The following is a 22,141-nucleotide window of genomic DNA, read 5'->3' on the forward strand; positions in this document are numbered from 1 at the left end:
ACAGTGCCACCAGTGGACACTGAGCCCTTTTCTATTTCCATGACAACTGCATCCGGAGCAAGCGCCATGACAATGCAGGGTGGTGTGGGAAGGGTTGTGGGTGTGGCTATGTGGACAGTCAATATGCGATTGGTTTGCAGGTTATGTGGCTATTTGATGTGTCAGCGTATTATTGGATGAATGGAAAAGACGGATATGAGAATTTATCTTGATCCGATTTTCCGACATGACACTGCTGAAACATACAATCATGTATAAATATAAGGGTAAAGTTGAGGATGAGGAAGACAGTGAAGATTAAAGTATCATTGCACACATATGAATATTTTTCAGGGACATTTATTTAATAGATAAAAGCCATGAATGAACTGTGTGAAAAAATGTGTATGACCATCAGTGAGAGCACATAAATGTATTAATCGATAGTGTTTGGGGGGTAACTGAGAGAAGAGTCACTTACTGTAATCCAGGTATTGTTTCTAACAACTACTGAATTTAGCTGCCAGACAAAAGGAGCAGACAAAGGTTCTATTTATATCAGTGTCACTGTGAGTACCAGGCCATGGGCTTTGATAGCTATACTGATACATCTTTGTTCTCATCGTGAGCAGAATAAAGCGTCATCTGTGCAAAGAGTACCAGTGACAACAAAGGCTCGCTGGCAGAGGGGAAGAAAAACACATTTATTTCTGGCTTCAAAAGTCTTTTGAATCAAATACATTATGCAACACAAAAGCAGCAAGTTTGAATTATGTTAAAAATAATTCAGGCAAAATAAGGTATTGGCATTACATATTCAGTATACTGCAGTTATACACAGTTGTGAAAGACAATATTTTATACATTAAATTCCATAAGATGGCTATCACAGAACAATCAATGTCATGTGTCAATGCAAATCCTAAAGCAAATCGTTCTGAACCACAGAGCTGCATAGTCCCATTAAAACACACTGTCGTTTATTATTAACTTTATCACAGTTAATACACAGTTAGTACACCGCACCTTGAAGCAAGAGAGCAACACAAGCAATCCACAGCTGTATAGTAATGTTTGTTACTTCACTCCCGTATTTGCGTGAATGGGGTGAAGTCTGCCATCTCTGATTGCCTTGTTTAACATTGCAGTGCCCAGGTACCTCAAGGAATTGTTAATATTGAACCACTTTTGTAGAATTATGTTTTCTGCAAGAACCAATAATTACAGGGATGAGGGGGTAGGAACGTATACTGATGGACAGATTAACACATTGTCTTTTGTTTACAGCAACAAATTAATGCTCTCAGTCCTTCCACTATAACTGACAATCACACAGGAGGGTACAACAGCACAGTGTCACACTGCACAGCCTGAAGCCACAGTTTAAACCAGCTTCAAATAAGTTTATTACATCTTAATCAAATTTAACCAATTATGAAAAGTACCTCACATGTGCCTGATCATCAAATGTTCAAATGAGGGCTCTAAAGACATTTGCACTTGAGAATTTCTTCGTCTCCCATGCTGTTGATGGACGACATGAGTCCTGACAACATGAGTACTGAGGGTATAAGTGAACTGGGGGAGAAGGAAGGACCAAGCACGGCTGCCATGTGTCATATAGTGAAATGTACTGTAATATGAAACTGTTCATTCTCTATAATTGTTAACATTCACAGGAAATATGGAATAACAAAGTAAAACCAGTGTAAAACAAAGACTTCCATTAATCTCAGCTATAGCACCATGGCCCCAGTGATGGCAGTGTTGGTCAGTTCAGCCGATAAACACACGGGAAATATACAGTCTGTGGTGTTTCTAACAATGAGTCAGCATTCCTGCCACTGACAGTAGTAATAGTGTCTGCTGACCTCTGCTGGAAAGATGAAGGATGACAACAGCCCCTGTACATGCCTAGTGTTTGCCCAACAAAAGTTACATTTACAGATCAATTAAACAATACCAGTCATTTCAGTGTTGTTATAGATGACTATACATAGTAGGTTAATAACCTGAAGTCACGGAATAATAAACATTTAGAAGTATTGACAAAGAACACCAGGATAAAATGAATCATTAACTGGGCAAAAGCATAATACATGTACACAATTTATAATGATCTAGCACATGTGCATGTTTGTTGGAGGATAATTATGATGCATTCATGTATTACAGCCAAAATATCATTTAAAAATAAATCTAATGATCAGATATTACGTGCGCCACTAAAGTTCAGTGATGATAAAATGTTGTTTTCCGTCATTTATTATCACTTCTATTCTTGTTTATTTTTAAAGCACAGTTTGTTGATGCGCCGACACAAATAAGTTGTGTAATTTCTTTGTCTCACCAATGTTTCAAATAAATTCGTTGGTAAATAACTTTATCCAAAAAAAAGAAAGAATCGTGTCTAACATTAGATTACACTGGGTTTTTATCTCAAAAGGTTGGTTTTGAAATAATAATTTTAATTTGTGGTGGTGTTTTTTTGTTAGTTTTTCTAATTAAATCTGAAGTCATCCATCAGCAGACATGTTTGACTGCAGGGGCAAAGAGCATGGACACATTAAATAAATGCCTTTGCATCTTGACGTGTAATCCATGCGTGTGTATTCCACACCCTGACTCTCAGCAAAACAGAGGCAGAGGAGCCAGTGCGTGATGTCGGACTCGATATTATTGCAAACAACGGGACAGTGAAACAAACTGGGGGGAAAAAACGATCAGCACACACATTGATATCCAAGGTAAAAACAAATCTCTTTATGTTTGTTTTCGCATTGAATAGAGCTAAGCAGTGGCATGTTTGTAGCAGCAGCGCGGGCTCCTGCTGTGGATCTCTGTGTCTGTCAGCTCCAGCAGTGGCGGCGGCTCACATTAGACATTTTGGGTATGGCTGCGCATTTCTTAATGTGGGTGTCAGCCCGGCAGACCTGCAGAAATGACGACGTAACGTTGAACTTTGCGGTGCCAGTCGGTTAAAGGGATGTCTGCAGGAGACTGGGGCTCACAACAGCATCCATTCAGCTGCAACTAATCATTGTATTTCCTTATCCATGTTTATATTTTATGAGCCTATATTTGACTATTGAGCAGAATCAGATAATCATGGTTGCTTTGTTCCCATGTCGGGATGTCTCCATCTTAGTGTCTCCATAGTGCTGCTGAAATGCCGGTCATTGATGCCCACGCTGCTGCTGCTGCTGCTGGTGGTGCTGATGCTGAGGCTTTCCTGTAAACTAGAGCTGTGATCATGTCCATGGCTGGTGTCTGGCAGCTGCCTCAGATGACTTGAGGCAGATTTTAAATAGCAAAAAAGATGATGAGACATCAAACACCACAAAGGCTGCAGACATAGGAGCCTCTGTTGTGATCATTTAACAATCATACCACTCATACCCCTCAGCCAAATCATTATTGTTGATGTAAGGTATAGACTGTATACTTTATATGATTGTCTGCATCATGGTATTTTATATTTTGTAGGTGTCATCATAAATGCTGTGATATTTCTCTCAAGACATCATTTGATACCTTATTCCTATTTAAATGAAGGTATTGAAATGGTAAATAATAACATTTATTGGTATAATTTATTGTTCGCCTGAGGTCAGGAGACAGCTTATACATGAACAGTACTGTGTTACATAGATTTTTTTTTTTATTCATGTTTTTTAAAGATTTACTGAGCAAAACTCACTCCACCAGCAGCCTTTAGTCAAGTGTTTGGTTCTTTGTACTTTCTATGCAAATTGTACCTCTGTGATCTGTATTTGCATAGACAATGTGGCGTCTCCATGGAAACCGAGACTGTCAAATGTTGAAGGCAAAATAATGTTCTTGGTTGAAAGGTCGTCTGTTAATTTTCAAGCTGTGAGCTGCTCTTAAATGCAAAATGCATCTACTCTGTGCTGTCACTGTGCCTGTTGGCAGTTTCAATCTCTCAGCATCACAGCTTATTGTACCTTCAACTCTGATATCCATTTTTAGAAGATTCTTCCATTCTTAATCTGTAAAGAACAAGAGTGGCCCAGACGCATAGTGATTATACCATAAACCTCCTTCTGTTCATATTTTTTCTTTAAAATGGGCCTCAGCTACCCTTAAAATATAGAATGAATTAGCCAAGTGTGTGCAGGGGTGGAGGAAAGAGCAGACACAAGGAAAATGATGTAAATCCCTGGAATATGCATAAGTCAGTGACTCGAGTGGAGGGAAATGATAGTGAAAAAAGGTTAACCCACATATCATTTTGCTGAAGCCCCGCAAGGGCCCATGAAGATCTCACTGCAGTGTCCTAGATTTCTCGTGATTTATCCTTGGAGTGTAAAACTCCACTGTGTAACCTGTAAAAACTTTATGTTTAGTTATGCTAATAGTGCAAAATACAAATAATTCAGTTTAAATCTCTATTTTACGTGAGAAAATTCTTTGTTTAGGTAGAGTAAAAAAAATGCCGAAACATAAACTAGGGATGAGCCGATATGATACTAGGATTGGATACATGCCTGTGCATGTGATACCTATATATCACATGCTTTACTATGCACAGGCTGTAAAAATGGAAATAAAAATCAGCAACAGCATTTTAGCTGAGTTATGTTGACGGCTTTTTATTTCTTCTTTATTGATAGTATATTTGTTACACAGCTGGAGAATTATGCTTTTAGAATCACTTAAATTGTGTTCAACAGTGTCATAGTTTACTAAACTTTGACTAAAATGACTGTATCAGACGTTATTAAGGGATCGTTATTGATACACACTCTAGTTTGTGATATTGGTATCAGACACAAAGAAGGCGGTATCATGCCATCCCTAACATAAACACAATAAAAACACAGCAGGACAGCCTAATGCATTGAAAGTATAGAATAAATAGTATATGCTTGTAGTTAAAATAAATTAACCAGAGTGATAAAACAGGCTGAACAGTAATATGAAGGTTGGAGATAACAAGCTATTTAAAATATGTCAAGAAAATTGCACTTATTACACATGAGTTAAATAAAATAAAAATAAAACATCCTGCAACATGTGTTAGTATAGTTCATAATTTGAAGTTGATTTCAGGTGATATTCACGCTAAAATTATTAACAGAATGCATTGGGCAATTTGATTGTATAGGCTTTAGCTAATGAATGATGCTGTATGCTTTATGTGCTCTGAAATGTGCACTCTTAAATCAGGTTCTGTGGTATTGGCCCAAAGTGCAGAACTTTACAGTTCAAGACTGTATCTAGATAATTATTGGTTACGTTTATTGTGCTTTTTCTATTTCTGTTGGAGAAACCTGGAAAACACACATCCCTCGATTTATATTAAATGGATCAAAAATATAATCTTGAGCAGGAGATGTATTTGCATCTTTTTGGTGTTTTTCTCAAGAATTATGAAAAACAAACCATTTTTTTTTAATTCATTTATTTTGAAAAGGCTTTTTCAAAATGTATACAAAATTATAGTAAATTATAGTAAAATAGTCATATAATGTCACTTCATATCATGCAAAACGTGGGCTTGTCAAAATGTATATTGTTAAATAATTTGTCATCTCTTAAATATGGCTCCCCATAAAATACATGTGGCAAATACTTCTGTTGAAAATGATAACAAATCGTGGAAGTGATTCAGATTTTTTTTCATCGTGAAAAAGAAAACATCCTACAACCATAAAACTAATGTACGTCCTCGCTCTACGTCATAGCGTCACACGAACCAATGAAATCGCTTCCAAGAACTTTTGCCGCGAGGAGCGGGACACAGGAGTGAGTGTTTACGTTTTCTTGTGGAATTATCGTGTTCACGAATAACAATTTAAATTAAAACCGGAGCCTATTTGTAACATATCGATGGAAATACACGTTTGCAGGCGTGTGTTAAGTTTGTTTAGAGCACAGACTCTTCGGTGCGCAGCAGCGACTCGCCTTGTTGTTGGGCGGGGCGTTATCTGCTAGCTTACTGTGGCTAACATGCTACCACCGGGCAGTCGTGTCTTCATGGTTTTAACGCGTGGATCTTTGTCTCGCTGCCGTTTGTGTAGCTAACAACAACATCCAGGCTCCTGTTCTCGGCTGAACCTCATGGATCCCGGCGGAAGTGAACTGGACTCCAGTCTGCCTCAGCCCGAGAATCCGTGTTTGATCGTGGAGGACTCTCAGCCGGACAGCGTCGCTCTGGAGGACGATCCCGAGAGCAGCTACCGAGCCCTGCTGGCCCGCCGCCTATCCAATCTGCAGCCCACCTCCTGCAGCCCGGTTCTTGTAAGCATCGGACACATTATACTCACAGTTATAGAAAATGTATGTTATAGTTTCTGATCGGCTCAGACTTTTGTGAATTATGTTGGACTCACAGCAAGACAAACAATAGCAAGTTATAGTCCTGAACTAATGAGATACTTTTAAGTATTGATTACGATGGATTAAAATACACCAGTACAGCAAATATAACCTAAAAATACAGATTTACTACACGAGTATTATTAACTAGATGCGCTTCAACTATCGGTGTTTATGTGCCGAATGTCGAAAGGTGGAGATGCACCCTTTGACCTTTCTGCCCCGAATGCTGAAAGGGCAGAATGTGTAGAATATCTTAGATGTAGTATATACATTTTCATGAGTTGTTTTATTCAATTAAATGATTGTATGAGCAAAATCGTACTGTTGTCATTTATAGTAAGTTAATTAGGTTCACCAAAAACTATTATAAATGCTAGACACCCATCTCTGAGCACACTAGCTACCTTACCGAATAACTTATTTTTCTCTGTCATATGGAGAGAATGGACATGTTAAATTTATTTTGCCTCTTATAGTAGTGCAATGTATCTGTGTGACAGGGATCTAATAAAGTAGAGTAAGACATTAGACAAGTATGACGTATGCAGACTTAACAATGATGATGCCTATTGTTGGGTTAGGCCAGAGCGGCTGGTTTCTCAGTCCAACTTGAGGTGCTCACCACAGATGCACAAAATCTTGCAGTCCTATCCAAATTCCAGCATTGAATTTTAGATTTTGTTTTTTGTAATTGATGAGGAAGTAAAAGTGAAAATGTCAGTTTTCTGGATCATGTTGATCTTAGTTAGTTAAATCTGCAGTTACATTTTCTATTCTTTCAGCATGACTTGTGTCTTTATTCCACTCTTGAATAAACTTAAGAGTAGCAAATAGCAACAGTGCTATGGCATCCCTTGAAGCAGAATGAACCATGTTCATTTACTATTAGCTGTGTGTGTTATACATAATCTTGCTGCATGTCATTGGGCCATCAATGTAAGCTTTTTCTCTTTTGGTAAACAAGAGGATTTAAATTTTTTTCCTCAGGAACTGATATCGTCACCTCTAGGAAGCAGATGCTCTCAGACTGACAGCCAGCTAGACAGCCCCCAGAATAACGGTCAAGGTGAACCTGGTAAGAGCTTTTTGCAAAACATGAAAACGGCACATAAAATAGGCTACATATCGCTCGGTCTGTGAAAAAAGTAACAACAAAAAAATTAAACCTATTGTTTTCTTTATTCAGGGATCCTCACAGTTTCCAACTGTAGTTCGTCATTCCAGGAGGAGAGTCAAGTTACAGACAGTTGCCCTCCTCCACACAAGAAAAAGTAGGTGTTGACCATTCTTTGTTGCTGGTTGATGCTGCTCAGGTGCAGAGATTGATGGAGTATTTTCAATCTGTTTGTTTTTTTGTGTTTTGTTTTTGCAGGAGTGGACCAGAGGACACTGATATGGATTCTGGAGCTGATTCCACCACACACTGTAATCAGCATGATGGTAGGGGACCTTCTCACATCCAGTGAAGTTGAGTCCCAAATGTTACCAGGCATTAACAGCATCTATATTTCTGTGTGTATATCAGAGGAAGCCTCCCAGTTTGGTTTTCTCGAGCTTTCTCAGAGTCAAGATCTGCGTGGCGAAGTGATGAACTGTCAGGAGAAAGACCTCTCTCTGCAGCCTGTCAATGAGAAATGCACCAAATCAGGTATTGGGTCTTTTGTTTGCTGCTTACATGTAACAGTTGTGTAAATGTTGTATTTTACCACTGTCTGCGGTTTGTTGTAATGCCAGTAGTAATAGTGTAAGAATGGTGTTCATGGTGCTGGACATTTAAGCAGCTATAATCTATGAAAAAAGTAAATTCTGCCACAGGGTTGGGAAGAACTTCCTGAACAATATTTAATTTTCCACTGAAGAGAAATATTTTGTCATCCTCCTGGTCCCCAGTTTGTCTTAGTTGTATTTATATGTGCATTTCAAGCTTATGATGCAAAATGACGTAGTCCTACATTGTCCTTCATGCTTTAAGGGAGTTACTGTTGTATTGTCAGTGTACAACACATATACACACAGTGTGTGTGTGTGTGTGTGTGTGTGTGTGTGTGTGTGTGGTTAGAGAAGAAATTGATTGCAAATATAACCTACATGGTTGTTTGTTGCAGTTTTATTGTTTGGTACCTGATCAGAATATTTATCCTGGCATCTTGCTTTGCAGCTGCTGATGGTTTTAATAGTCAATCTAATTTCTACCTGCTTTTCATTACCAGCGGAGCAGAACATTTGCTCCAGGACTTTGGAGAATCAGGACAACAAATCTGTGAGGTACGGGTCCATGTGGTGTTTCAAATTCTACATTAATTAATGATGCACCTGTTAATTTGGTTTTAACATTTATTTTGTCATTTGCCAGATCTGAGGTGAGCTCCAGCAGCTCATCAGACACTCCCGCGCATTCGGGCAGGAAGCTGAGTGTCCAGGCTCTGCTGCATTCGCAGGGCCTTCATGCTTCTGGTGAGCAGGATCAACAGGATCCTGAGATCCTGTCCTCACAGGAGGACCTGTTTCATTCTGACAAGTCAGGTGCGTTCATACACTCGTTGCACATGTGGTTACTTCAAGGTTCATGCTTGTGTTTGTCTACGTTGTAGATCCCATTTACTTTATTACACACACACCAAATGTAAAGACCATATATACTTTACATAAGGAACACTGATGTTATTTTTTATTTGTGGGAATAATTTTAATTTAAAAAAGGAAAGTAAATCAGGAATTAGTAAATATGGATGTGGTTGTTTCTTGCATTAAAGCATTTGTCATGTTTCATTGTTTCAAATATCTACTGTACAAGGTTACTTTCATACCATAGTAAAACACAAGCCAGTTGAATGAGAACATTGAATGATGTTAAAGCTAAACTTCAGTGTTTCTCACAGGATTTATTAGACTGTGGTGAGAGGGTCTCTGACCCTCGGGGGTGGAGGTGTGTGTACATTTTCAAGCCTGATATATCAATTTAGTGTATTTTGAGACCACTGAATTTAATGTAAATTGCTGTATACGAACATAACAGACCAATGAGACGTGTTTGTTTTGCGTTAAACAAACAAACAAAGCAAAATAGATCTAGGTCTCATTGGTTTAAATTAGTTTTTAATATATTTGTGAGCTCATTCATTATGTCATGGACAATAAAGTTTTTTGAATCTTAAATCATTAGATTAGGTGTGGAAATTGCCAAACATTGGCAAAAAATGCTTAAGAATACTTTTGTTGATACTCAGTAAACAGAATATACAGTAAATAACCAAGTTATTTAAATATGCATATTGCTCCCTCACGTGATTGGATAGTGATTGGTTATCAGTTTATTTAAACTCACTAATCGGTGATCGGAAATCCTGAACATAGCCTACACTTCTCTGTTATCCAACTATAATAGCCTACGCTCTGCATGGGCGCCACTGCTGTGGAATGGACTGACTGACGGATCATATGGTGAAATAGTTTTTTTTTCTGGTCATATGAGACTGTGGCGGACCCAATGGTAATTAATGGGAAACACTGAACTTCATAGAATTTGAATAGAAAATGGATGTCAGCATGAAACAGCTGTCTTTTGTCTAAGTGGTCAGTTTTCTCTTTCACACTTAGCCAGTGGTTCACAGTAGTTAACACTTGTTTGCATTGCTCTCAGGTGCTGCAGTAGACAGTACAGTGTCTGAGCCAGAGCAGCAGGGTCACCCGACTCCGACGCCATCCCGCACCCTGGGACTGCTGCATCTCTCTGGACAGGGAACACTGGTTCAGGAGAGTTTGTCCCAGTAAGTCACACTAGTGCTCATATACTGTCCATCTTCACACTTCTACATCTCTCTAATTTACGTGCTTGTTGTTTGCCCCCATTTCTAGGAGCTCAGTTGATTATATTGCCCCAACGCCAGACAACTTCACCCACACTCCTTTAATTGTTCCCAGCTCACCCACTGGACCAGAGATTGGAAGTGGTAAATGACTAAAGCTGCTTTAATGACTGAATTTAAATTTGAGAAACAGCTGGTAAGCAGTGGTAAAAGTGTCTTTCTGATCAGGTCTTGATGAACCAATGGATACGTCATTGCCTCCAGATGATGGTGCAGGGGAAAAGGCTGATCAGCCAATGGAAATGGATTCAGCCTCTAAACCACAACCGTCTGCCTCTACTCCTGTATCTCAGAATCCCCCTGGTTTTGTGTTGGAACGCACCTTGTCATTACCTTCTCAACCAGAGTTCTCCCATGTATGTACTGTTTTTTTTATTTTAATTTAATCACATAATCTCCTTATTTTCAAAGATACAACACATTTATCCACAATTGATTGCCCATCAAAATTATGGAGAGCTCAAATGCGGCATCTTATATTACTTGTCTCAAACATAAAGCTATTCAGTTACTATTAATGTTGATGATGTCTTATTGACATACAGGTGCTGGTCAACAGGTCAACTGAAAATCCATTGTTAATTTTGATCATTTATATAAACATGAAATCACTAAGGAAAAGTGACACATAATCACGTAATGCAGATTCTCATAAATGTTATTTCTCAGAGCTCAATATCTTTAAACAACCAATTCATTATCTGATGTTCAATTAAGTAGATGATCTTTAGTTGCTGCTGTCGTGTTTGGGTTACCTTGTATTGTTTTTCTACTTTCCTAGGATGTGTTTGCCCCAACACAGAGTCAGGACATCTCAAAACCATTAGATAAGATGTCTGCATCATTGCATCATGATACACAGTCTCAACATCTGGAGTCGGCGCCATTCACTTTGCCTTTGCAACTCTCTATAAACACTGAAAATAGTGGCGCAGCTCCGGAGACCTCAGAACAAATCGAAGAGGACAGTCAGGCGACACAGATAGAGGAATTTGAAAAGCCACTCGGTGTTGATACCAGTGATTCTGTGGCTTCATGCTGTTCCCAGAGGAGTGAGAGCAATAGCGTTGCTGTACAATCACACACTGACACTAATGTGAAATCTTCCACCTCTGCTGAATCACTTAAGCATCAGAGCGAATGTTCCAAGTCTGAAGTGTCCAATCTGTTGCACAGGTCTGATGTGCACAAAGCGACGGTAACTTCTTTGAATGTACAAAATGTGAATGTTAAAGAAGGTAAGAGTGACTGCAAAGAGGTGAGCTCTGCTGACATGGTGTCCTGCTCTCAACCAAACCTCAATTCCTCAGATCTGACTGTTAACAGTTGTGTGCAGGAGACTCCCTCAGATATTACACCCTGCAGTTTGCCTTCACAGTCCATGATATCTGAGACATCTGTTGTGGATGTGGTGAGGAGTTCTTTGAATGTAAGAGGAGGAGAAATTAGTCATCCAGTAGAGCCATCATCACCACAGCAATGTCCAACAGTTGGTGACAGCCAGACTGACAACAACATGATGGAGGAGCATGAGCAGGGCGAAGAGGAGGAGGAGGTACTGATGGAAGAGGAGAGTGCAGGGGGAGGTGGTGCTTCAGGAATGGGTCTTGCTCTCTCCCAGAGTCAGGTGTTGTCTCCTGAGCCCATGGAGGATGATGGTGAAGAGCAGGGACTGGACAGTGTGATTGTGGTTACAGAGAGTGAGGGAGACTCCCAGATTTTGAAGAAAGATGTGACACCACAGTCAAAGACCAAGAGCTCCCAGCCAATCGGAGGCAATGTGTCCGCCTCTTCTAACGGCCACGAAGCTCAGGCGAAGGAAGTGAATGTATCTCCTGATAGATTCTCACACACTGAGATGAAGGGGCCTGAACCTGAAGGGCTCAAAGACAAGAGCCTAAGCGATAGCTCAGGAGGTAAGATGAGCACAGTGAGTGTGATTTCCAGTAGTTGATTAAAAGTATTGATTTCCAACATGGAGGGCAAGATTTCAAATATGGCTTTGAAAGGGTCGCTTAGTTCAATGTGATTTCCTGTCTGTAATCTATGATGTAAGCTGAGGTCAAAGTTCAGGTAATAACAGTCCTTTATGATTTACCTGTACTTCTCTTCCACATACAGTTTATTTACCCTGGGGTTCTCTTAAATGTAATGGTTGACATTACCCCCAGCTTACTGGCATGCTGTATAAAGACAGTTGCTTTTGTCTGTAAATTAAATATAGGAATATGAGGTGTTGAAAAATCTGGAAAAAAGGTGTTTGGGCTTTAATGAAAGTATAATACTATATATAGATTTAATCTGAGTGCGGTTGTGTTTTTCAACAACAGAAATTTCCTTTCACTTCACGCTTCCCAAAGAAGGGGAGCTGATTGGTCCTGCTGTTGGTGCCACGCCTCCTCTCATCAATCAGCTAAAGCAGACACTGAGACACAGCACTCCCATTGGTGGGTTCCTGTGCACAAGAACTATTTTCCTTATTTTGCTCATATAGCACACCATTATCTGGTTTTCTTATTCTTTTCCAGAGATCACATCCTTTTCTGAGAAGTCACATATGGTGGGTGATGTCTCTGCAGATGTGGTGATGGCTGCCAGTGACATTGTGTCTGGGGAGGTCCAAGAGGATGTGATGGAAAACGGAGAGGGGAAGCTAAGTTTGAGGATGAAGCTGGTGACCCCTGTTGAAGAAGGCAGCTCCGAGACTTTCAGCCTGCAGAGTAAGAGCTTTAATATGCTCATGTTCACTGATCATGCCCCTGCTAGGGTGGATCTACTTCTTGGGAGAGACAAAATGGTATCCATGGAAATGCTGCATACTCACATCATCCTAATATGGTAATATACTACCCAACAGAGCCAGCACTGTTAGAGGAGGATGGATCTGTCACCAAGGTTACCACTGTTTCCAAGGCTGAAACCAGGTAATCCAAATGACTTACTGCGTCGCTTTCAGTCCACATTGCTTATTGGAGTGAAATGTCACAACAAATATTGGATGGACCGCAATAAACATTGCCAAATATTTGCTCAGGACGGATTTGAGTAACTTTGATGCTCGGATATTTACTTTTAGCAACACCATTAGGTCATAATTGTGATATGTCAAATAATGTCTATGATGAACTATCCTAATAATGACTTGGCCTCAGCTCTACTTTGTAACCTGTATCAGAGCTATGCTTTCTGTTTATTTGAAAAAGGCTAAAGCTGAGCATGGCTAAATTCCATTCTACATTATTTGGATCATAAAAGCAATTGTTATCAGATTTTTTTTTGTGGCTCCCCTCTGGTGAAGCATTTTGAAAAGCATCTTCGGGTGTTTTTGTGACACTCGTTTTGTGATTCATCCACTTGGCAGGAGGTGAATATGCTGATGACAGAAATGAAAGTCGAATAATAATAATAATGCTCATGTTTGATGTCTTTGCAGCAGCCCGTCAGTGTTCAGTCGAGTCAGACAGGTGCACAGGCAGCAGGAGGCAGAGGACGACAGCCAACCTGCAGGCAAATCTACATCTGTCAGGTAAACACACTTGCTGCTGGAGTGCAACCCCTAGTGTTGTTAACTTGTAAAGCCAGATCTGATTATAGTTCCAAGTATGCTTGCAATAGAAGAAATTCCACTGTCAAAGCTCCAAACAACCCTTTGTCTCAGTTCCTTTGCATTTCCATATTTGCATCTTTCCCCAGATTCAAAGGGGCACATTTTAGCCAAGTTTTATTCGTATGTGCACATGTCTCAAATCATACAAGAGTCCCCTTAAAGCAATGTTGCCCTACTTTGTTAGCTCTTTTTTTTTTACGCCATCATTAGTAGAGGTTAATTGTGACTATACAGACTCTTTCTTCACTTATTTCACACAAAGCATAAAACTAATTGACAAGAGAATACATTTTTGCTAGTATGCTCTGTGATTTTTATTTTTTTTTAATTTTTTTTATGTACATGAAGCATGTTAAGATTCTCCATGCAGATTCTGCTGTAGCCTCACACATCTATTTGACCTTCAGATACAAGCATAGATTTCCCCTGTTGTAATGTATTTTAGTCGACAAAAATAGGTCTACCTGTGTGTGTGTGTGTGTGTGAGAGTGAGTGAGACCTACTTGGATCCTGGAGGTGATATAGGTTGCTATTTTTTGTAGTACGTGTTTATCCTCTTAGGCAATATGAAGAATTAAGGTGTGGTTTTGTCTACTCAAGCCTTGCTGTAACAAAGCAAGGCTGTTTTACAAAATGTCTTCAGCTCAGTCAGTTTCAAATCCACACCTCCTGAAACTAAATTCCTATTTGTGGGTAGATTTAAATATTGTAACTGGATTTTTCCTTGGTTGTAAGTCAGATGTCTCACATTATCACATCCTTGCATCTGAATATCGGTGCAGGGGTGAACTATTCGCCTCACCACAGAGAAGCTCCCAGGCATCCTCGCTTGGATGCAGCAGCCTCCCTAACAGCCAATCACTGACTTCACAACAAGAAATATTGGAAGCTCCACAGCAGAACACAGTTAAATCTCCCACTCCTGCTGAGCAATCTGAAGAGGGACGAGGACAACGGGAAGTTTCTGAGCCCCTCACCCCTAACAGTACAGATGCCAGGAAGGAGGTGGTTTCCCGGCAAACCTTCACATCCAGCCCATCCAGCAAGGTAACATTGTCATTGTAGAGGATGCATATAATCGAAGCTTAGTGAAATGTATTGTTTTTGTTAGAATTAGAATAAGAATTTCACTGACATGCTATAACACACTTTTAAATAGCAGACAGGTTTCTGCAATTCCTCATTCCCTCAATTTCTTTCCCTGACTCAGCTTCCTGCCTATGTTTTATGACCTTTTAATATGTATAAAGCATCTCTAAAAGTCCTATATAAATTAAATTTACTAATATTATTAGTGTTCAAATGAATAGAAACCCCTTTCTATCTATGCAGCCTGTGGCCAAGTGGAAAGGGAACTTGGCTTGTAACCGGAATGTCGCCGGTTCAAGTCCCCACCAGGTTGAAAGGGCTGGGTTACCCCTGAGCAAGGTACCCAACCCCCATTGCTCCCCAAGCGCTACTCAGTGTGGCAGCCCACTGCTCCTAATTCTAGGATGTGGAATTGCAGAGAATAATTTCCCTAAGGGGATTAATAAAGTATCTAAAAAAATTATGATTATTTATTTTTTACTTGTATTGTCACTGCACATAATGTTACATTTCATCATCTTCAGTATTTAGAGGTCCAAGTTTCCAAAGTAAGACACAAAAGTGGCGTTTTGTGTGTTGATTATTTTTGAGACAGCAGTAAGTGTTAACATGAGGTGTCATGGGTTCATTTCCTGTGTGTCTCACCTCCATCAGCGCACCGTCTCCCAGCAGACCAGCTTTGATGCCCCAGGACTGCGCTCCCCAGCTGGCAGGGTAGGGAGATCCAAGCATATAAGGAGAGAGACTTTATAGCTCATCTCTGTCAATATTCTTCAGCTGACAGGTTTTGTCTTGTAGGTTGAGCCAGAGTCTCCGTCCTTTAGAAGAACAACAGGCCCCTCCCACTGCAGACACGTACGCACCATCCAGGAAGTGCGCACCACCATCACACGGATCGTCACCGATGTATATTATGAGGATGGTAAAGAGGTGGAGCGCAAAGTGACTGAGGTAACGATATGGTTATTTGATAAGTTGTAGGGCTATTGAATTGTATGTATACACTACTCTAATGAATGGAAATCCTCTTAGTTTAAAGCTGTGCAGTTCAACAGCACCACAACCTACATCTGCCAAAAAACGTTTAGCTAGATCAACACGTCTTTGTAACAGTTTCAGCATGAGCTGGACATTATAACCCCCAGGACAGTAGAATCAGTAGCAGCATCATTGTATTGGGTTGCATCAAACTTGCTTGTTGGACACAATAAAGTAGAAACTAAGTGGGTGCACATACTATTTAAAGGTTATGACAATGATAAATGTTTTACCTGTATGAACCTACTTACCTCAGAGGATATTGAATACCAAGTGGCCACTGCAGCAACGTTAGCCCACTGCTTAGTGCGGTTTCCTGGATTTGGTTCTGCCCCAAATGCTACAAAGCTTTTATATTTAGCAGCAAGCAAGATGGCATCGGTGTGAGTAAATGTGAGTAAATGACTGATGTCTGTGATGTTTCCAGGAGAATGAGGAGCCGGTGGTCGACTGCCAAGTGTTGGACAGCGACGTCTCCCCGTGCCGCACGGGCAGCAGCTCTCTGACCTCTGGTGACCTGGGTGACATCAGCTCTCTGTCATCTAAGACGTCCAGCCTGCAGCACAGTTCAGGAGGAACCACAAGCAGCAGTGGCTTCACCAGGCCTGACTTCATTGTGCCGTCAAGCCGAGGGGCCAGATCTTTCAGGTATCACTTTCACACGCCGGTCAGATTCTCACTATTTCCCCTTAAAACTGTCCATAAGGGCTCTCTGTTTACCTGTCTCTGCTGGCTGCATGCTGATTCCTGTGTCACACCCTCACCTTCTTTGACTTTCTAACACCCACATCTCTCAGTGATTCACTGATTCACTGATTCCTGCCTACTTCAGCCACAAGTTGCTTTCAGGCACAAATCTGGGATCATTCCACAGCCCTCAGTCCTAAGTGGGGTGATCCCAGATCAGTGCCTGTGCAACCTGACTGCCTCCATTCGTCCCCTCTGTGTGTCTCCAGTCCCAGGAGGGGAGGTGGGCATCAACAGAGGGGTCACAGAGGTCAACGGGCAGGGTCAGTAGTCACAACGGACGGAGGCTATGGCACCCTTGGGTCCCGGGCCTTCGTCCCACCCACTCCCAGAGGAAGGGCTAGAAGGGGCCGGCCCCCGTCCCGCTCCTCCCTGTCCAGGTGAGTCCTCTCTGAGGCTCGTCCTGCACGTTTAGAAAACGATGGGCAAAGATGGAATAATGACAGGCGAACTGCTTGTGCTCAGACTTTTTACAGTTTCTCCACTAACACTTTCATTTTTCTCTTTTCACTAATCTACTTATACCTTATCTCACACAGAGCTGTCACACGAAATGCCTTAAACATTCATATTTAAATTTAAGGCACATTTCAAAAGCGAGAACCAGTTGATGTTTTGGTACTAGGATGTGTTTAACTCTGTGTTTCTCTTTGAAGGGGGGGTGCTGCTCGCTCACTGCAGAGACTCGGTGCTCATGGGCAGCTGCTGTCCTCCTCAGAGGACGAGCCCTACACCCGCATGCTCCCCCCGCGCCTCCCCGTCAGCCCCACAGACGCGGAGTCCCCCAGCCACTCGGACTCCCTCAGGTCATCACCAGAAGAGGCGGGCTCAGCCAGCAGCTTTGTCGGATTGCGCGTGGTGGCCAAGTGGTCGTCCAACAGCTACTTCTACTCAGGCCGCATCATCAAAGACGCCGGAGAGGGAAGATTTCGTCTGCGGTTCGACGATGGCTACGAGTGTGAGGTGGTTGGCAAGGACATCCTGCTGTGTGATCCCATTCCCCTAGAGACTGAGGTCACTGCTCTTCTGGAGGATGAATACTTCAGCATAGGTGAGGATGAAGAGCAAAACCTCAACAACCTCAATTCTTCAATTAATTTTATTATACAAACTGGTGAGCTTTTCTTGCACTAAGCTTAAAATAAATGTCAAGGCTCTTGAAAGTTTTTGAAAATAGACATGGGTCATTGAAAGTGCTTGCATTTTGTGCCAGAATGTCTCCTGCCACCGACGTGCCCTTGATTGTTACTACTGCTTCATTCGTCCTGCATTGCTCGATAGATTCCCTGCATAACAAGGAGCAAGCAACCAAATTATGTGATGCCTGGGAAATGCAAATTTCAAGATCTCTGCCTCGCCAAAGAAAAATACAAAGACTGGCTTGCCTGTGATCCCAAGGACCATCACTTGGCCAGATGCAGAGCATGCTGTGAATACCACCAACTTAAGCTGTGTCAGACCATTCAGTCCTTCAATTAGCAGAAACTGATCCTGGAAAGTCCTTGAATTTGATGTCAACCAAGGTGTGGGAACCCTGGTATTTCCTTACAGCAAAGTAAACATAAAAACGAAAACTTAAACATTTTCAGATTTGTCCATTAGGAAAATTCAGGGAGAAAAGACAAGGGCAGTGTTGCTCTACACATTTATGACTATACTATACTAAGTGTTGGAGAGGTGTTGCATCACTGTAATAGATGTATAGCATATTTTATTAATTACAAGGGATAACTGCAGTGTTGCAGGAGCCATTGCAACAATGTAGTAGGAGAATAACATATAATGCAGCTGTTTGTTTCCAAAAACAGACTCTTTTTAGTGACAATTGGGGCCCAAGCTCTAACTGGTATTGAAAACAAAATATTTTTTCCTCATTGGAGACTTGCACAGATCAAAGGCAGATGAAATTACCCTTCGCTGTGGCCACGGCAACCCGAATAAAAAGAAGATGAAGAGGAAATGACATCTTCCTTATCTGTCCAGTTTCCTGAGTTACTGGCAGCACACAGGTGCAGCAGTGCGAGGGACGGTCAACTCTGCTTACAGCTTTAAATTAAACTTCTTCATATTTGTCTCGTTGTGTCTCAGGTGTGGTGAGAGGTCATAAAACAGAAGGCCAGGAGCTGTTCTACAGTGTGGAGAGGGAGGGCCAGAGGCAGTGGTACAACAGGACTGCAGTCATCCTTTCTCTGGAGCAGGGAAACAAACTGAGGGAGCAGCACAGTCTTGGGCCTTATGAGCCCTCAACTCCCCTGACCAAGGCCTCAGACATCAGCCTGGGTAAGAAGACCACAGCTGGATACAGATTTTTACTAATAATTTAGGGATAGTTTTTAATGTTTTTGATTTAATCCAGAGCCGAAGAACAATTACAAGTTAAAGTTTGAGTACGTTAGTAACTTTATCCTCTGGGAACAATGAAACTAGATGATGGAGTATTTAACTTGGTAACTTGATTATTTTTTTTTTTTACTGGGCATCATTTATAGATTATAAACAAGGAAAATCTCCCCAGAAGATTGTTTTTTCCATATGCATGGATCTTGAATAACATGTCTTATTCTTTTCCGTAGATAACCTGGTAGAGGGGAAGAGGAGGCGCAGAGTGACCTCAGAGGGTCAGAACACTCCCAACCGCGACTCCTCAGGCAGTCCTCATGCTCCTGGTCCCTCTGGTAAGAGGAAGCTGAGGACGAGCGCCGCGGACAACAGGACGCCGGCCAAGAGAGGCCGCAGAGGTGCGGGCGCCAGAGTCGGTACAGAGACCTAATCACTGACGCCATGACCACGTGTGAATGTGAATGGGAGACGATTTGTTTTAACATCATGAATTCTGGACTTTTTTTTTTTTCATCTTGAGTTGATTATAAGTTTTGATATTTTTAACTAATTGTAGCTAGTTTGTAATGTAATAGTAAGCCAACACATGTATATGTTTTTAGATTTTAAACAATGCAGATTCTGGTGTGAATCGACATAAATATACATTTTTTTTTAGAGAAGTTATTTTAGCAAAAATACTTTTTTATATTATATATTGTGGTTTTAATATTTTTATGAACTAATGATATTTTAAGATTATTTACATTGATGAAATTCTGTGGAATCAGTAATGTGTAATTTCTTGCACTGAGCGTAACACAGTGACACACAGTGGCACAGTGACGTCCATGTGTCCATCCTCTGCTGCTGTTTGCTGGCTGCTACTGAGACTGATTTGGTAATTAACATGCTGGCAGTGTTATCACGGTGCTGGTTCACAGGTGAAGGGCAAATATAGGGTGTTTTTCACGGGTGTGTTTTCTTTAAGAATAATTACAAGTACAGTAAATATGATTTGATTATTTTTCTTTTTACCGTGAAGTTTCTACATTGTATGATAAAATATTTCATAGAAATCTTTCACAGTTTGTGACTCTTGTTTCAATCACTGAATTCTCTAAACATCAAATGTCCAGAAGTTTGAAAGGGGAGAACAGGTGTTGTTGTAATTCGTGTGAACTGATGTTATTGTAACTGTTGATTCAGTTTTAACGAGATTCCGTTCTTCTACTTTAACGTGTCGGTGTTTTCCTGACCTCAGCTCAGCGGGTCGGTGAGTGTAACACATCCGGCAGTGGCACAGATTTCCCTGGTCAGTCTTGTGACGTGGCAGAGACTCATGGACCGCTGCCCGAGAACACGTCTCTCTTCATGGGCTTCGCATTCATGCTCACAGCCTCTTCGGAGATTGACCGGCTAACCAACACGCTCACCGGCAGTGACGACGAGGGTGAGGCAGATATGACAAAAATGTTAGGGTGTTACAGTGCTGCAACACACTGAATCAGTTCGAGTGTTATCTCCTGATCCCTTTAATCATTACTGGATCAGTAATTTTTATTTTTATCCCCCTCCACAGATCACGTGCAGATCGGCCCATACAACAAAGCATACACAGAGTCTCAGCTGCAGGCAGGTGGAGGCTTCGTTCTGCCTGACTTTAATGAGGAACAGGTACATGCCCCAGTTACTACAGCAAATTCAGTAAATTTTTTAAAAAGTATCATTGTTTCTCACAGTATTTACAAGTATACATGATTCCGTCATGTTATTTTACCTGGACAAAAATTGGTGATATTAAACTGTATTCACTTAAAACTGCCATTTGAGTAATGTTTGCTAATAATTACACCACAGTTTCAGGAAATTATTTAGGCTTAAAAAAAGAGAAAAATAAAAGTATATCTGTATGTGCTCAAATTGCTACAGAGTGTTAGTTTTGGGTTTCCATAATCTTTTCTGCCCACTGTAATCAATGCTTTGTTTATATCCACGTGTTATTCTACCCTTTGCTGGAGACCAAATGTTGTATGTTCACATAACACTTATTGCTGACAAAACTTGTTATATTTGAGTGCAGATTTGTGTTCAGCTCATCTCCATATTCTTCTTCTGTGTTCCACATCAGTGTAAGGCAGCGTATCAGAGCCTGCTCATAGCTGACCAGCACTGTCGCACTAGGAAGTATTTGCTGTGTTTGGCCAGCGGTGTTCCGTGTGTGTCTCATATATGGGTGCGGGACTGCTGCAAAGACAACAAGCTGCTCAACTACAGGAATTACCTGCTGCCTGCTGGAGTGGGGCCAGACGATGCCGTGGTAGAATGGTATGAAGCTGCACCTGGTGTTTTCATAATTTAATACTTTGGGTTTGATGTCTCATGTATCAACCACAATGTTGTCCCTCTGACTGTTCCACTCAGGTTTATCCTTACTCTTGTTTTTGAATGACTCAAGAAAAAACTTTATGAAATGTAAAGCATATATCTGTGATATTTTCAAATGTTGTTTGTTAAGAATAGTCCTAAATTTAATTGATTAATCATTTATTTAAATTTTGAACTTATTTTATTCACTCAGGCATTCTCGCTGCAGTCCCTTCAAAGCTCTGCGGGTCCTTCTCATGTTTGAGAAGCCAGTGGAGCTTTGGGCCCAGCTGATCACTATGGGCGGATGTTCCTCAGTCCGGCACTTCCAGGGAGACAAGGACAGTTCAGGTACAGAATCCACAACATGATGTTCAAACACTGAGCACTGTGAAATGTTAACTATTAACCAAGGTTATTCCTCTCTCTGATCACAGACATTCCTGCTGGCAAGTACGATGTTGTGGTGACAGACCATGCCTGTCCACCATTGGTAGCAAAAAATGCGACATCGCAGGAAATCCCACTCGTGTCCGCCGAGTGGATCATTCAGAGCATCATCTGCGGGGAGCGTCTGGATTTCCACAGCAAACCTCAGTATTGTCACGACTACACCTCATAATCCATCTCCACGTGTGCAAAATGCCTTGGATCATGTTAAATGTTCAACGTTATTCTGTTGCATGCCTCTGCTGTATATAACTTTATCCTGTCTATTTTTATGGGATAATAAATTGTGACTCTCGTTTCATTTTAACAGATTCAGGTTTTATTTTCTCGACAG

At 41.0% G+C, this 22,141-nt stretch overlaps 1 protein-coding gene across 6 annotated transcripts; it reads left to right on the top strand.

Annotated features, from left to right (window-relative positions):
- The first annotated feature begins 2,597 nt into the window (after window positions 1–2,597).
- tp53bp1 (tumor protein p53 binding protein, 1) lies at window positions 2,598–22,114 on the top strand. Of its 6 annotated transcripts, none has more exons than XM_058628616.1 (29): window positions 2,598–2,726; window positions 6,024–6,243; window positions 7,312–7,399; window positions 7,511–7,595; window positions 7,697–7,764; window positions 7,850–7,972; window positions 8,535–8,589; window positions 8,678–8,847; window positions 9,965–10,091; window positions 10,180–10,274; window positions 10,359–10,546; window positions 10,972–12,106; window positions 12,521–12,637; window positions 12,719–12,910; window positions 13,048–13,114; window positions 13,624–13,716; window positions 14,580–14,844; window positions 15,541–15,600; window positions 15,685–15,837; window positions 16,352–16,572; window positions 16,881–17,051; window positions 17,328–17,722; window positions 18,760–18,951; window positions 19,245–19,427; window positions 20,255–20,443; window positions 20,573–20,667; window positions 21,122–21,318; window positions 21,572–21,708; window positions 21,795–22,114. In XM_058628616.1, the coding sequence occupies exons 2-29, from the start codon at window positions 6,064–6,066 to the stop codon at window positions 21,977–21,979; spliced, it is 5,226 nt and encodes a 1,741-aa protein (XP_058484599.1). In that variant the 5' UTR covers window positions 2,598–2,726; window positions 6,024–6,063; the 3' UTR covers window positions 21,980–22,114. The 6 variants fall into 6 exon arrangements, 5 of the variants coding, with proteins under 5 accessions (XP_058484599.1, XP_058484600.1, XP_058484601.1 ...); XM_058628617.1 differs by lacking the exon at window positions 2,598–2,726 and adding an exon at window positions 5,693–5,748; XM_058628618.1 differs by lacking the exon at window positions 2,598–2,726 and having other exon boundaries at window positions 5,770–6,243; window positions 19,245–19,409.
- Window positions 22,115–22,141: the final 27 nt, after the last annotated feature.

This window comes from Solea solea, chromosome 5, assembly GCF_958295425.1.
Source record: "Solea solea chromosome 5, fSolSol10.1, whole genome shotgun sequence".
In the NCBI taxonomy this organism is placed as follows: Eukaryota; Metazoa; Chordata; class Actinopteri; order Pleuronectiformes; family Soleidae; genus Solea; species Solea solea.